This window comes from Conger conger, chromosome 5 (assembly GCF_963514075.1).
Source record: "Conger conger chromosome 5, fConCon1.1, whole genome shotgun sequence".
Classification (NCBI taxonomy): domain Eukaryota; kingdom Metazoa; phylum Chordata; class Actinopteri; order Anguilliformes; family Congridae; genus Conger; species Conger conger.
The window spans coordinates 44912630-44929822 of record NC_083764.1 but is presented as its reverse complement, the minus strand read 5'-3'; the positions used below and the strand labels follow the sequence as shown (position 1 = coordinate 44929822).

The 17193-nt window shown below is 42.4% G+C and overlaps 1 protein-coding gene across 2 annotated transcripts; it reads left to right on the top strand.

Annotated features, from left to right (window-relative positions):
* Positions 1 to 206: 206 nt before the first annotated feature.
* On the top strand, positions 207 to 17193 carry LOC133129846 (coiled-coil domain-containing protein 50-like). Of its 2 annotated transcripts, XM_061244195.1 has the most exons (12): positions 207 to 467; positions 5190 to 5252; positions 7305 to 7434; positions 8362 to 8452; positions 9226 to 9325; positions 11424 to 11951; positions 12423 to 12541; positions 13439 to 13483; positions 13616 to 13705; positions 14275 to 14351; positions 14712 to 14794; positions 15234 to 17193. In XM_061244195.1, exons 1-12 carry the CDS (start codon positions 419 to 421, stop codon positions 15251 to 15253), a joined length of 1395 nt encoding a protein of 464 aa, XP_061100179.1. In that variant the 5' UTR covers positions 207 to 418; the 3' UTR covers positions 15254 to 17193. The 2 variants fall into 2 exon arrangements, 1 of the variants encoding a protein (XP_061100179.1); XR_009708859.1 differs by having other exon boundaries at positions 14275 to 14794.

The following is a 17193-nucleotide window of genomic DNA, read 5'->3' as shown; positions in this document are numbered from 1 at the left end:
TAATAAGAAAACAAGAAACATCTGGTTTATTAGTTAACCTAATATAACATATTAGTTTATAGGTTAACGTAAGTAAACATTCGGAAATCTTCGAAACATTCGGTAACCTACCTGTTTGTTTCAAAAGGCGAATGGCCCGCCCTGCTTTCCGTAGCAAGGACTTCAGGAGCGGTATCATGACATAATTTCACCCAATATAAAGTCCACATCAGCAAAGGACTGAGGGAGGGAAGAACGAGAATGTGCTCTCCGTGACGAGCTATGTGTTGCTGTTGATACCTTGGCTGCTCACGTTGGAACTAATCAACTTCAAAATCTTAGTCGTGTCGGCTACCTGTTGATTTTGAGTCATTCACGGTTAAACTAAAAAAAAAAAAAAAAAAAAGAATCTGCAGAAAGCTTTTGGAAAGCCATCACCATGGCTGATTTCAGTATTGATCAGGAAAATCTACCCGGAGTAAAACAAGGTAAGTTGGAATCGATGTAGATGGCTAGTTACGCGCAGGTATTTGCCACCTGCCTTTTCCCGCTAGGAGGATATCGCTTGTGATAGCCAAAAATCTCAGCTGCTTGAATTGACAACTAAAGCGATCTGTCTTTAAAGTGTCCCTCATGTCGAACTGTGCAAGTATGAAGGCAATGATCAAGCTGGATAGCTTTATAGCAGGCTACGTATTCAATCGAGCAGTTTGTATTCACTGGACTTGTTTTTGAAGTGTCGCAAATGTTTCATTTTCGAAATAATGTCGTGTGTTGTGTATCCATGATGGTAGTGAGATCCACGGGGTGATATTGTTTTTCACACCGTAATGCTTATTCTAAGAAGTAAAAATAGCCTAGTCTACAGTAGGCTATGTAAACAGACAATCTGAACGAGTAATTTGTGGAATGGAGACAAAACAATACAGAAACCGACAGCCATTGACTTCGCAAGCATTGGCTATTCTTAAACGATTTGTCTGAAATGCATTTTGTTTCAGCTTGCCATCCTAGGTCTGAAATAGTCTATCCGGCATTGCATTGTTTCTGAACCGACTGTATCGTGGCTCTATTTTCGAAACCCTGCTGCCTCTTTGACTCAGGTATTATAACGAAAGTCGTTTGTATTTAAAATGTGAATGTTAACACTACATTCCTGAAATGTTTTACGCGGGGTATTCAATGGGAACTAAATACCGACCCTACTTCCAAGTTGCAAATGCTTGTTACTTTTTAATATGTTTGTTTCAGTACACCGCGTATTCCTTTGGTTTTTATAGCTTTAAGATTAGACTCTGAAAGTCTCAAAACAACGTAAGCTTTTTCGTGCAAATTATGAATATTTTGTGGCTCCCCAAGATGGATCCTGTAATAACAAAACAAAGCTGTTCATTTCCCCGTAGCTATATTTAATTTACTCGGTGCATACTGGCCAAGATTACAGTACATACTGTAGGTCAGCCTCTGAAAATTGCATGTTTCCATTTTGAAAGCACAACTAATTCCAACTTTCTTGCACCAGGCTTTAAGGAAAGTTGAAAACAAGATAAATTCTACTGTAAAGACATAATAAAGTTAAGAATGGAACCAGGCAAGCTGCGGTTGAATAGCTGTAAAAAAAAAAAAAAACACATATGTTGAAGTTACTGCCTGGAGTCACACACAGATAGGATTAGGTTGTATTGTGCTGTGATTCTACAGCAGTGGTCCTAAGATTTAGGCAAATAATGTGGGGGATGACATACAACTGATAAGTAAACTTAAGTGATGATCTGTGTGCTGCCTGTGAACAGGATGTTGTGTCTTTCCTGGTGTGGGAAAAATCTTTCTGAAAAGAATTGTTTGTTTACATTATTTCATTAGATGTTTCCCCTAGACTTCCTCTGATTTTCCTCTGTGAGCCTCAGGATGGAAGAGCACTCTTCAAGACCAACTGGTCCTTTGAATGCCTCCCAACCGGTCCCCTCCCCCCTAATGCACATTAGTTCAACAAGGCTTATCAGAAATTAATTTAATTTTTTTCAGACAAGACATGTACGAAAAGAGGACTGTTTTGGTTAGGCTACACTTAGGTATGTTACAGTCTGTCGTTTGACATGCTTGAATATCGGTTACAAAATACTTTTGCAGAACTCTTTGCTCCATAAGTATACCATACATGTGTTTGTCACCCAGTTGTTCTCTGTGATCCTGGGTTTGAAAAATATTGCACGCACAATGATATCATTGATTTGCTATTGGTGTAAAGTTTTTTTTAAGTAGCATTTATCCAGAGCTTCTATTTAGTTGTTTGCCTAGTGCTTGCCCATTAATTTGTCATGTAACATAGTAGCTTCCAAATCTGCAGCAGAACAAGGACTTTTCTCACACTACAGAGCCACAATCTTGTTGGATAAATCCCTTTCCAGGGGGTTGTAATGGCTATCTCTGGACAGGCTGGCTGTCCTTCCCGACGGTGGGAAACAGCTGCTCGTAGTTTAAGGAATGTCAAGGATGCTGATCCTGTCTGGAGGCAACAAGGGGAATAAGCCTTTCTTTTGTTATTTCCTTTACATTTTTAGTCTTCATTTTTCTTTTCTTCCCCAGTCTTCCCCCTTGTCTAATGTATTTTTACATTACATTAGTGGCATTTGGCAGACGCTCTTATCCAGAGCGACGTACAGTTGATTAGACTAAGCAGGAGACAATCCTCCCCTGGACCAATGCAGGGTTAAGGGCCTTGCTCAAGGGCCCAACGGCTGTGCGGATCTTATTGTGGCTCCACCGGGATGTCTTACCTACCAGCTTACCAGCTGTAGCTGTATATGAACCAGGTCCTCCAAATGCAAACAACATTTGTTTGACTACACACATAAAGAAGCTTTATTTAAGAAATATTCTCTTCAGACTTATTACCACTTCAGTATGTTCCCACTAGGCAAGATGAGCATATTTAAGATCCATAACACAACATGATTTGTACTTGTAGCTCTGTTCTCACTCCAGGTGTTAAGTGGGGCATTTGTCAATCTGCACTAATGTTCATTGTCACTGGCTTCAGGCTTCTGTGAGGCGAGGATAATCCTGCCAGGAGTCAATGTGGAGGGAGGGCAGGAGTCAATATGAGGAGAGGATTTGAGGGGTCCCCTAATGCATGGCCGCCCACCTCCTATTACTGAAAAAAAAATAAAATAAATAAGTCTGTCTCAACAAGTACAATATTAAGACGTAATGGGCAGGTTAAGAGATTATGCACAGATTAAGTTTAGTCCAAGACTAAATATACTTTTGTATGGATGGTCTTAATCTCTGTCTGTGAAACTGGCCCAATATCTTATTTCTGTTACAAAAAAAAAAGACAAAGATATCGCCAATGAAGTGAGATGGTTTTACTCATTTCAAGAGTTCCATTGGGGTAAGAAATTGCTTGTCAAGCAAACAGTAACTAGTCGAATAAACAAGCTGATACTTGTCTTCTACTTGAGAGAAAAAGTGTGATTTTATGTCTCTTCACAATTCAAAACTTAAAACGGGCTTTTTTGCAGTGCACAACTGTTCTCCCTCAGCTCTGCTCCTCCCTGGCTCTCCGGCAGAGCACTGTACTCCAGCCCAGCTCACCACTTGCAATATGCCTACTCAAGCTGTTATCCTACACAAGTGTAAATTGGCTATTCATTTTAAAAACCTCTTTTCTTGTAGTTTCCTCTTTAAGCCAGTCTGAAAGTGATAAATGAGACTGATGGATTAGAATGAGCTAAATCGCAACTGCCAATGGCAGTTATGTTGCACCTAAGCTAAAAGCTAATGGTTTCACTAGCTTACTGCTGTGTAGTAACTTAATGGCAGTCCGTGGCATCAATCATTAGTTATGTGGACAGTGAGTTCAGCCTTGTGTTTAATTTAAGCCATCACATACTCAGTAATGAAGATTTACTAACCTTGATATGTGTGATTACACATGGGGCATGGAAATAGTCTCCAGTCTGTGTTTTTGCCATGGTTTTCCTGTGCCAAATTATTCCAGCTGTGATTGTGTATGTGTTGTCTTCCTGATTCATGAATACTGAATATTTACAGTACTTGCAGTACAGTTATGTGATGGCGGGATGATAATAGGGAATGGATCCTGTTTTAAACTCTGGCCTGTACCATTATTTTAGACTGAAAAGGGTTTTAAATCCCCAGGGAAGGTGATAAACATTTTCCTCTTTTGAGCTGGAACTAAAACTGACTCGGTCCAGCATGATAGATTTTGTCTAAGCCTGCCCATGACTGAAAGTTTTGTATATGATATCACACTAAAACAGGCTTCTGTCTGAACACAGTGCACTAGCATATGCCAAAAGTAATAATGGGAAAACCGGCTGGAATCTGAACTCTTATAACACATAGCACACAGACGGGGAGCATCATTGTTTATTATGGTAGATATCACTTAGGATAGGGGAGCACAGTGGCGCAGTGGATAGCACTGTCATCTCACTGCAAGAAGGCTTGAATCCTGGCCAGGGCCCTTCTGTGTGGCGTTTGTATGTTGGTTTTTCGGACCAACATGCAGGTTAGGCTAATTGGTATAGGTGTGAGCGCTCAGGGTTTCTGACTTTGAAACTGTTCAGTGATGAGCAATTGAGACTAGGTTTATACGTCAATTTGTGTGAGCACTATGCCATTTGGACGTAGACCTGTAATGTACAAGTGCAATAACGCGTATGTAGGAACCATCGTCACAGCTGTGACTTCAACCAGATGGACTATATTATTTTTGTCCTCACATCCCTTGTTTAATATAAAGATGTTTCAAATAAACATTAGCCAAAGTGGTTTGGGCACTGGTTGGTGAAGAGAGATCAGATCCGAAGAAAGATTCTGTTTGACAAATGCTATTGGTGATCAACATTTAACATTGTTAAAACTTTTTGATTAAAGCGACCCTCTTTAGCAATCATTGTTCTTGATTGAATTTCCTTTTTGGACAATAATGTTAGGTTTAGCTGTTATAGGTATGGAAATTAACACTGATGTTGTTTTGTACTACATTTATAAGTGTGCTCACTGACTGTTGCAATGTAATCTAATATAGTTTAGGTTCAGTCTTTCCTATTTGTTTTCCTTTTGTTACACAATGTGCATTTGTGGCCATTTCTCTTTAATAACCACTATAAAATAAGATTGAAATGAACTGCATTGAATCAAAGGTCACTTCAGCCTGACTGCCCCCTTTGTGTCTGCAGTGTGCCAGGACTTTGCCGTGCTGGAGGACCACTGTCTGGCCTACACCCTCCAGGAGCAGGAAAGTACGTCCCGAGGGTTCCTCCGCAGGACCTTCTAGCAGAAAACAGGAAACCACTTTTGTGGTGGGGTGTCACAGAGAAGGATTGAGCTCAAGGCGGCTTTGCCTCTTGCTTGCTCTCTACAGACTGTGTGAACTTGGCCTTGATGAGGTTGAGCCTGTTTACCAATGCTAGCTGGCTCCATGACACTGTGTCAACAGAGCCTCAGTAAGAATTCCCAATTTACGAATGTTAGCTTTCTCCAAGTAACCGTGTGAACTGAGCCTTAATAGGTATGCCTCAGTTTATGAATGCTAGCTATCTCCATTAAAACGGTGTGAACTGGGCCTTGATAAGTATGCCCCTGTTTACTGATGCTAGCCATCTCCGCAAAACCATAAATATTGAGCTTTTCTGACCTTCAAGTGGAGAGCTGTGTGGAGGCAGTGTGATTTCAAGAAGTGAACTCAATGTCAAGGGGTCATACTGAACCTTATGGCACAAGAGATGGGGTAAAGTAAAAGCAATAGAGATGGCAGTGTGAGGCCAATATTTCAGTCTCTTGTCCTTGAATGCCACAATTTAAGTCTCGTTTAAACTTTGTGACTCTCATACATATAGGCTACATACAGAGGTTTCGACTGCTCTCTTGGCTAACATTTTTGGGAGATCTTAGAAAGCTTCATGTTTGTTTGTTTTTTAATCAGATGTGGAGGATTTATACGGTAAATAGTTCTCTGTCTGTGATGTGTGTTTATACAGTATGCAGCAGTATGTCTACGGGTGGGCTGGGGCGGGCGTTGCCCTCTCAGAGATAAGCCTTGCCCACCCAAAGGAAGAATCTGCCCATCCTTTTTTGAGCGTTCATAATTTTTTCATTGGTCATCAGAAAATGCACTGCTTTCCTATTGGCCATTTTTAAGGTGTGGGTGTGCTTAGTCCGTGCTCCTCCTTCTTCAAACATACGGTACAGACATGGTTAAGTGAACTGCAAAACATGTTTGTAGCTAGCTGCTCTCAGCAATCCAATTAAAACTGTTAATACCTTTGATTCTTATTCATTCTCTCTGGTTATTATACGTTATATTAGTAGTCTTGTATAGTTTCGCAGTTGAGTTTGTATGTTTTGAAAGCTGCGTGTTTCTTTTAAGTTACCTACACATCGTTGTTGGCCTCCCAAATACCCCAGATGCCCAAACACCTCTGGTATGCAGTTTTGCTTAACAGCTGTACTGAACTTTCTTCAAAGGAGCAATCCAATGTATGCATTGTCCACATTTGTTTCACCAACTTTCATCAAGTCTTCCAAGATTCCTTCCACAGCCCCAGATAGAACGAGAGGCCCACTGTGAGGACTGGGACTTAAAGACCCACTGACATGCTGCCTGTGCTGTGTGTGTACGCAGATTTAGTGCTCACCAGGGTTAACACAGGAAGTGACATGACCTTCAACCACTCAGGCTTCTGATGTTGATAAAGTGGCACGAATGCATACAATGGTTTTCACTGTTTCCCTCAGTCAGGGATTTAAGAGTATCTTTCCACACAGTGAAATTAAGGGTAGGCACCCCATGTTGGTGGGTAGTAAAAGGTAGCTCTCTGTTGAAGTCATGTTCGCATTTTTATGTAGTGTCATCTTAGACTTTCTTTATCACAGAGTAAAAATGGTTCTGAATTCTGTCCTGTCATTTTAAAAAAGACAGCCTTGTAACAGATGAGGACTTCCATATCATTAGTATCTAAGATTTTAGATGGTCAGTTCCATTATTTAGATGTTTTTAGACTAAGGCCTTTTAAGTTACAAATGGACAAATACACAATTTTTCCCTTTTGTTAATTTCATTAAATGTAGACTGGATAATGTTCAGTATTTAGTTATTGGGATCTTTCATCACCAGGGAGTCAGCACCTTCATAAATATAGTCCGGACCTCAGTTTAACATCTAAATACCTTCTGCTACAGCACAATGTTCCCTTTGCTGCACTTTGGGTAATGGAAAGGAAATTCCTCAACATGAAGCATAGAGCCAGGGTGTTTGAAGGCTCTCATAACTGTGTTTGTTGCATTCCATGCAGTTAAGAGTCACTTGGATTCCAATGTCCACAAGAACCGCCTGCTCCAGACGGACCTGGTGGTGGCCAAGCGTATACAAGAGGAAGAGGACGACCAGGCCACGGCCCTTGCCCAGAAGCATCAGAGGGTCGTGTAGGTATCCTGAGCTCCACAGTCTCCATGACACCCAGTGTGCTGTTCTGTCCATGTGGAGACAAGACAATATCTACGTAAATCAGGGGTGCAGAACTCCAATGCCAGTCCTGAAGTGCTGGTTTTTGTTCTAACCAATTACTTATGTTTTTGTTTTTACCTATGCACTCCTGTCCCAAATAGCTCTGTACAATTCTACTCCCTAGAAAACTGTAAACTGTTGACTTTTAAATCCAGCTACGCCGTTTTGACCAGCTTGAAAATTGAGATGGTCAAGCTGGTCTAGTTGGGTATGAGCTGGCAACCAGCTACTAGCTATTTCAAAACCTAGCTTGAGCTGTTTTTCTTTCACCATACATGTGATTCAACCTAAACACTTACCACTCATTTAGTACTTGGGTTGAATCATATAAATAGTCAAATTCGGTATGTTTCTGTGATAGCCTGTTATTAATTAATTTTCTGATAGAAAAGATGAGCTTCAGAGTCGCAGCAACACTGGGGAGAAGTGTTGTTTTGGTTTTGCGGGCACATAGTGGTCTGGAATGTTAAGCATATGCACCGCAGGGACAGACAAGCCCATGAGGGGCAGGCAGCCTGTAACTGGATACAATAATCCTGAAACCCAAAACTGTAACGCCATGCAAGCATGTTCTCCCGAAAACCTTTAACCTGAAAACGTTTAAGCTTTTATGGTTTTGAATTAAGGGTACTTGGAAATAAACCCCCAAGGAAAGTGTTGGAGTTAAAGGTGCCATACACACAGGGATGATTTTCATGTCTCGTTGAACCTTGCTGGTTCCCTGCTGGTATGGCATGGGAAATTTACCTGTTTTCCTTTACTATTATTATTGTGCTCTGTGTTGTCCAGGCTTCATGAGTGCGAGCTGTAGTGTTTTGTGTTGATTTAGCCGTGTCCTCCCCCAGAGAGCAGAGTGATAGTGACATTGCCCAGGTGTTTCAGGACAGTCTGGTCAGACAGGCCAAGCAACAGCGGCAACAGGAAGAGAAAGATGCGGTAAGAACCAATCACAGCTTTCTTCCTTCTGCAGGCTCCCTCCTCATTGGGCCCCGTGTAACCATTGTAACTCTGTTACATAGCGTTCCCTTTGATAATGTTCTCATAATGTTCCCTCGGTGCTATGTCATCATATTCTCTAGTGTTGAATGCTATGTAGTGCTTACCTTTTTCAGGACACTTGATTAAGTCTTCCCAATCAGCCATAAAAAACACCCTGTGACAAGTCAATACAAGACAAGTCAATCAAAAAATGTAATGCCTTCTTAGAATTATTACATAACCGTATAGCTGCCAGAACTGGTAGCAGACGTTGTTAATGGAGCTTCATCTCCCTTCCCCACTTGACTTGCTTGTGAATCCAATTTACTGTGGTCCACCTTAAGTGGCCTCCTTGTAGCAGAGGTGGTCCAGGGGTCGGAAAGTAAAAGTCTTGCAATGTGTTTCTTCCACCCATGAACTCAGCCAGCTGATTTCACTAATTGGTTCTACCTCCTGACTGAAGAATGTTTTGCTAATTAGCAACTTCAGGTGATTGTGGAGGACTTTTACTTTCTGAACCTGGATTTTCCACCTCTGCCTTGAAGCCAGATTTTATGTTTGATGTATGGTATTTACATCTCATGAATGAGCTCTTTGTTTCAGTAGCCACAGTCTGTGTGTTTACATAATGATGTCACTACCGCCAGTGCCCTGTAAACTCAGTGACCCAGAAACTCATGTCAGCATTGGGGCGGGGCTGTGCTGACCCTGTGTACTGTGACCTCCCCCAGACATTGGCTCGCAAGCTACACAAGCAGATGATAAAGGAGGACAAGAAGCAGAGTAAGAGGAAGAAGAAGCAGCAGGAGCCATCTCATTTTGAGCCATACGGTAAGGCGATAGGAGCTGTTGCCCTCTCACAGCGCCAGGGTGATTGGTTGGAGAGGGGGTCAAATGCAGGAGAAAGTTTAATTATGGTCGTCCTAGTGGGTGAGTTTTCGTTCACAATGGGCAATGATGGAGGCCACATCATGACACATTTCTAATACTGAGCAGTTTGCTTGTAAATTTGCCAGCCTCAGCCTACAAGGCTAAGCTGACACATGCAATTTGGTATCATGTGTCACATGACATCCAGTACTCAAGTTGGCAAGCATGGCTGGTTACAGTTCAACGGTAGAAAAGAGTGTGTATTGAGCCAGCCTGGTTTGAGCTTTGCAGTCGAAGAACAGCATAATGACCAAGCCTGGTTTGCTCTTTGTAGTGGAAAATGGTTATTTTCCCTCCCCCTTCCCTGTCTGTCATTTGTTTTTCTTTAGCCTTTTTTTCTTGCTGTTATGCAATCGCTCTCTCATGACATCTCATACACATGTAAACGGTTCATTGGGTAAGCCTGACACTATACCAGGACTGTGCACTGCAGCATTATTGTACAATAAATAACTTTGAATGCACCAGAGTGAAAACTCCATTCTGTAAACCAGGGGTGTCCCGGAGGGCTACGGTGTCTGCAGTTTCTGTGTATTTCTTCAGTCAGTAGCACATTTGGAAGAACCCCCTCAGTAATCATTTCATTGCTGTAATGCACTGTAGAGCAGCAGGCAGTGTGGTTCTCCAGTGTAGCCTTGCTCTGAACACTCCCTCTGGCAAAGCACTCCCCCTTTGTGTACGCTAAACCTCAGGTTTCACACTTGTCAGTCATGAGGAATGTACACTCATTTCTGTCTTGGGAAGCAGCCTCTTACGTTTAGCGTATTGCACAATCAGCTTTGATTAATATGTGAAAGCGATATGGCCACAGGGCAGAGAACAGGTCAGAACACACTGATTTACGAAGGAACTTTAGAATGTGCAAATCCTTTTAGTGCACACAAAGCTAATAACACAACCAACGATTGGTACAAAACAAATGGCATGACCAATCACTGGTTGTGTTGGTGTTCTAAAAGGTTTTGCATATGCTGAAGGATGTGAGTCAGGCCTGTAGGTGTGGCAGCTGGACAGAACTGGGCTCCACGGTCCTTATCGCAGTCGCCATTTCCTGTTTTTGGTCAGCAGCCGGACCCGTGTCAGAAAGCTTGGGTAGCGCGCTTGTTCTGTAGATTGAATCCAGCATTTTTGAATGGAAGTGTTGGGAAACCAACCGTGACATGACAACTGTTGAGTCACAGGTAAATGAGACATCCCAGCACTCAGGCCAGACAAATAACATTTCTGTGGGCATTCTCACCAATTCCTTTACAGGCCTTCATTGGGTGATATTTAGTGAAAGCATGTTAATGAAAGAATGTTAAAGAGGTCACTCTTAGAGAATGCCTTTGATTTCATCCATTGCATCTGAATGGGTGCATAAGGGCGTTTTCAATTAATTAGGCTTGCTAGGCAAGACTCCAGTGGCATTTAGTCATTACTCCTTTGTTCTTCTGAGGTTACATTGCATTCATTGGCTTGAACATACAGTGGAAAGTAGTCAGACCCCTTAACTTCGTAAACATTTCTAAAAACATGTTTTCACATGTTGGGTTATTGAGTGTGGCTATTTTATCCATTTAAAATAAAATCTACAGCACATTAAAGTGTGCAAAGTGAAGGGGTCTGAATACTTTAAAGTATGCCCATAAATATTTATAAATAAAGTATACCCATCAAAATAAATTAAAAGTTAACATTGCCAACCTAAAACGATAATACAAATCAAATAATACAAATAAGCCATATGTACACATAAACAGATGATATCATCATGCAGTGAACATCCATGTACAGCAGTACAGCCGACATAATAACATAATAAATGTGGGCATAGTAAAAGTGTCTGTTAGTGTCACGTCTGGTTGTTTGAACCATTGTCTGTCCCTCTGCAACTTTTTTCCTTTGTTAGACGTGTATAATGTCAGTGCCACCATTAACCCACCCCATAAAGCTTACGGTCCCAGCCCTGTGAACTCATGTGTGCCTGTTCTCATTCCACCCACCCATTTCCTCCCAGCCTCCCCACCGCCCTCCGGCCCCCCCAGGGGCTCCAGAAACTGCCCCCCAGAACCCAGCCGGAGCGGATATCCACAGAGAACAGGGCGGGGGGGTCAGGGCAGGGACAGAGGTGCGGTGGAATCCCACCTCTCGCAGTCAGCGTTTTACACGGACGGCGGACGGCTGAGGGGGCCAGGCAAGCCGTCAGAGACGGAGAGGGCGGCGCCCAAAAAAGAGAAACCAGTCAGACCGCCCCCGCCCCGGGACCAAGGCAGGGGTGAAGAGAAGGAGGTGGAGGGGGAAGGGGAGAGACGGGTAGGCACAGGCCAGAGGGATACAGCCCATGGTTCGAGCAGGGCCTGTCCGGAAGAGGTGCTAGTGGACTTGCGGGGCAGTGAGGGCCTGATGTCAGGGTTCGAGGAGTCAAGCCAAAGGGGAGGGGGTACGAAAGAACCCCAGGACCCATGGGATCCCCAGGAGGAGGTCCCAAAAGCCGGTTCCCTCCTGGGGGAGGACAGATGCCTGTCTCAGCCCCCTGGGAAGCCAGGTAGACCCCGGGACCTGTGTGTGCCCTCGTCAGCGGTGCTGGGTAGTGGCTGTACTCTGCACCCTGGTCTTGTGATTCTATAATCAAAACCACAATCACTGATCCTGAAGTAATCAACCTTTTAACTTTTTCAGCAAATCATTAACTCAATCAAGCGGGATTGTCCTGATCATGAAATCATCTGTCTTTTTTTTTATTCCTTTGGTGTGATGTAATTGAGACCACACCTCGGGAAAATACATAATTGTTATGGATTCAAATACCTTTCTGTGCTCGATTGATCTTGCCTGGTGCAAATGAGCCAAGAAAGAGGATCTGGGGTCTACCCTTTTTGAGAGTATTTTATCGATTCCAATAGATATGCTCAGTAAAGTGTAGAAAAGTATTGGAATCCCAAGCAATTTTGTATTTGACCCAGGTCTGATTGAGACTTGCCTTGCATTAACACATTGTTTTTGGCGCCCCCTGTAGACCAGATGGCAGTAAGCAACATGTGTGCCGTGACCCAGGGTGTGACTCAGATGGACCTGCGGGAGGAAGAGCTTCGGGACATGGAGGTGGCCCGAAGGCTGCAGGAGGAGGAGCTGGAGGTTGGTCAGACGATCCGGAAATCCTTTGCACAACTGTCCAGGTTAACCTGTGTGTCAAAACTGGAGCTAGCAATGATTGCCCCAGTTCACTTGGGTGTAGTATTTGAAAATATAAGCTCAGTTGTGAACACTTATTTCATATATCGGAAGGACTTTTCAGTATTTTTTATTTGTTTATTTTTTTTTATTGTGTGTGAGTTCAGTAAATTTGCAAGTATGTCTTTATTCAAGTGAAGGGAAGGGTGTTTTCAGAAGGGTGTTTTCACACAGTTATAATCATTGAGATCATTGCCCATTGTGAGTTATAATCATTGCCCATTGTGAACGAAAACTCACCCACTAGGACGACCACATTAATTAAACTTTCTCCTGCATTTGACCCCCTCTCCAACCAATCACCCTGGCGCTGTGAGAGGGCAACAGCTCCTATCGCCTTACCGTATGGCTCAAAATGAGATGGCTCCTGCTGCTCTCTCTTTTGTTATCTCAAGTCTTTTGTTGTGTTGCCAGTGTGTTTTAGGTCATTGTCTTGCTGCATGATAAAGTTCCTCCAAATTAGTTTGGACACATTTCGCCGTAAGTTGGCTGACAGAATATTTTTGAAGACTTCTGAATCCATCCTCCTGCTACCATCACGAGTTACATCATCAATAAAGATTAGTGAGCCCACTCCAGAAGCAGCCATGCAAGCCCAAGTCATGTCTTCAGTGTATAGCAAAAACAAAGGAATTGACCTGGTCCTTATAAGGAGAGAAATTCCTCTGCTCAACACAAGCCATGATGACAAGGTGTAACAGAAAGTTGGTTGTTCTCACTTGAGGCAGGAGAACCCAATGGTGAGCATACAGCCGGACGCAAATGGTGACTCTTTTTGTTTTTCTGTTGTTTTTCTCCCAGGCTCGTCAGGCTGACAGACGGGCGGCCCAAGTGGCACAGGACGAGGTGGGTGGATGGTCTCTCTGCCTAAAAATAGCCTGTAGGCCCATTGGCATGGAATCCTACAGTCCATTGCCTTGCCTATTGGATTGTATCTGTAAGGATCTCCCATGTAAGTCATTTCCAACTGTTCAACAGGAAATCGCTCGACTGCTGATGGAAGAGGAGATGAAGGCTTGCAAGTCATCCAAAAAGTGGGGGAAGAAAAGACGAGATGGAGAGTGGAGGGTGACTGATTTATGCATTTATGTTTAATCATATAGGTTTATATTTTATAATATATAGTGGAAGTGAGTTACAAAATCACCATGCTGAATTCCTCTGTAAATATAATTTGACTAGAATTTCTTGCCTACAAAGTACTCATGAAATAATGCTGTGAGTGTATGTGAAACTTATAATAATGGAAGCAGTTTTGTTGTAAACGAACTGTAGATATCATCCCACTGTGACTGATAAATACAGCATTAATACACGCGAGGGCCTCCAAAGCCACGAAAGCCCATCCCATGCCTACCCCTACCAGTCCGACAGGAGGGCATAGTAGCAAACACTGTGACTGCACTGTGATTGTGCATCCAGGCGTCTGTGTGTATATACTGTATCTGTGTTTGTGTTTTAAATTCTAGATGACAGAGTTTTCTAGTTACGGAGTATGTATACTGTACAAGATGCTCAATTCCAACAATAACCGTTCTCATGTGTGTGTGGAAGTATAATGGCGTTTGATGGAGTTTAGCCAGTAACGTGTGTTTGTTGCAGTGTAAGTAAATAAAGGTGTGAATTACTGTGTTCAGGCAGGTGCAGAGGTGGCAATCCCCCAGTCTAGGGAGGACTGCGAGCAGCAGAGGACCCTGTGCCAGAAACCAGCCAGGTACTGTATCAGAGCCCAGCGCCCTCTGAGCCAGAAACCAGCCAGGTACTGTATCAGAGCCCTGCGCCCTCAGAGCCAGAAACCAGCCAGGTACTGTATCAGAGCCCAGCGCCCTCAGAGCCAGAAACCAGCCAGGTACTGTATCAGAGCCCAGCGCCCTCAGACCCAGAAACCAGCCAGGTGCTGTATCAGAGCCCAGTGCCCTCAGAGCCAGAAACCAGCCAGGTACTGTATCAGAGCCTAGCGCCCTCAGAGCCAGTTAAAGATGGTATTTCAGGTTGAGGTTAAATTCAGGCCCAGCAGTATTTTGATGGACACTGATGTGAGCCATCGCTTGCTGTCTTTCTCTCTGACTCTCAGACCGCCACCACCAATGCACAACTATCAAAATGTTCAGTCCAGCTCCCCCCAACCCCCCGCCCGACCAGAACCAACATACAGAGGTACGGTAACCCCTCCGGCCGACCTGCCGCAGTACAGCTTGATCATACAGTGCAGAGATGAGCGGAAACTCCTCTTACGATGTAGCATCAATGAGATTTCAGGCTCCGCAATGAAATGGAGAGTATAACACTTGAAATATGAAAATGTCATCCGATCCTATTTATACATTATAAACAACGTTATTAAAAAGGTTAAAAACCAAAATGCAAACCCCAAAAATGTGACTGATGTACTTCCAATGTAGCTGACTATTATTATAAACTAAATAAAAAACAGCCTTTAAAAAGTTGGGAGTTGGTTTGCAATTATACAGTTACATTCTGTTGTCAGGTCCAGGTTCCATTCTATTGCAGTGCCTTGTAATTCTTGTGAAAAATCTTGACCTTCAAGGCTTATTTCTGTCTGATTGATGAAAGAATTCTACTGTCTGTTTCACAGGCTCCCATGACAAACAGTGACCATGGAAACATGCTGCCATTTTTTTGTTTTGTTTTACAACCATGTCTTCTTAATTATGTTTCATTTTAATTGTGTAGTCTATGGACTGTTTTATCCCTGACTGAACTTTGAAATTGAAATTTGGAATGGAATTTATGAAATTTCCCATCATGCTTTGAATATTAAGTATTAAGTATTATTCCCAGTTCAGAGGGAAGAGGAGGACAGAGGACTTTGAAACCCTATTTTTGTGTGAGTATGCTACACTTATGAAAGAATGATGAGGATATGACCTGGCATGACGACACAGGGATGTATGGCCTCGCTCCTTATCACTGTAGTTGAAAGTGAGTTTGTCCTAAGAGTGTAAACTCTGTCTGACACTTAGCATGGCCAAGGCCAGGCTTCGTAAAGGTGTGGAACCTTCATGACTCATCTGTACCATCACACCAGAATGAAACTGCCACTTTCAGGTATATCACGCATTCCTCGCATTTATCCAGGGGATTGTTGTCATTTCCTTTAGAAACGGCATCTGGACTTGGTCTGAAACTTCTGTTTTTTCCTCTCAACATGTGTACTTTATGCAGTTGAAAGTGGTGGAAGGAACTCCTCTTAGATTACAATAGCTGCATTCTGTAGGTCTTCAGGATGACAATTTCAGAACATGTCAGCATATGGGCATTTTGGTGCTTTCCAGTAGTTCTCAGTTTCCCCCTGGGTGGCCTTGATGCCATGGCTTAAGAGAGAACAAGCATTACGGTATTTATTTGTTGTTTTTCTAATGTGTTTTTTAAAATAAATATTTTCTTTGAACAAATAACTGATTTAAATTGACAGAAAACTACCTTGGTTGATATACTGTACCCATAGAAATAACCTGCTCAGTTGCTTACAACCATAAACCACAACCACAACTTTGAAGTACAAAAAAAACCTAAATCTATCTACATTTACTCTGGCTATTGTGCCATATGTGACATTCTGTGTTATGCAGGTGCCATGCGATCAAATATATTTATGTCAAGTTTTATAACTCTGACTCTCCATCGAACAAGGGAGAATTTGGGGTTGGACCTCTTTACCAGTCAGGAGAGGAATACCGGCTGCTTAACCTGTTCATGTGCCAGCATGAACTGCTCAGGTAGGAGCGTTGGCACAGGGATGTCAGACTCCTTCAGGGAGGTAGTGTCTGCTGGTTATTGGTGTGTTTCAATGTGATTGGTTGAAGTCATTGATTGGCTAAATGAGTCTAAATTCTTCCCAAGGTCTTAATTGGTGGCTGACTGAAGGGAAGTAACAAAATCCTTGAGATACTCCAGGGCTCAAGTTATATTTTATTTAGCATATTGAGGAAATCTCCTCAAGCTTTCCATGTGACAGTTGAGCCCGTGTACCCTATTTCCTTATCAGATTATTGTATATGGCAATTACTAGGTTAATTGTGTAATAATACATTCACAATTCCTTCACAAGTCCTTTCCTTTCTGTGTTTGTGCATTTATGCACATTGTACAGTATTGAGTACTAGGTTAACAATGCGGAACATGGAAAATCACCCAGTTTCTGCCCATCACTTTGTTGTACATCTGTTCTCTAAATACAAATTTATTTAATATTTGTGTCAGACCTAGAATGATCAGTTTCTTGTATCTTCTTCTGGGTTGTGGCTGTTGAGAAAAGGTATTACTGGAACGACAAGGGAGAAACTAGTAGTTCATTATTTAACTATGTTTATTTTTATATCTTTTTTTTTTTTTTTTTTTTTATAAACAGCCATTTCCATTAGTGCTTCTCCTTGTGAAATGGCATTTTCATGTATTTGTATTTTCCTAAGTATGAGACATTCATGTGTGTGTGAGTTTGCACTTTTGTACAAGAATGTTTTCCATGAACATAATATATGATGCAATTGGCCTTTTTTACCAAATAAAAGTCTATTTTAGTTTTATATTCCAAA

Coding starts and splice junctions, on each gene's coding strand:
- LOC133129846 (XM_061244195.1), top strand. CDS start 419: ATGGCTGATTTCAGTATTGATCAGGAAAATCTACCCGGAGTAAAACAA. Junction 9,326..11,423: donor ATCTCATTTTGAGCCATACG/GTAAGGCGATAG, acceptor ATTTCCTCCCAG/CCTCCCCACCGCCCTCCGGC. Junction 12,542..13,438: donor TGCAGGAGGAGGAGCTGGAG/GTTGGTCAGACG, acceptor TTTTTCTCCCAG/GCTCGTCAGGCTGACAGACG.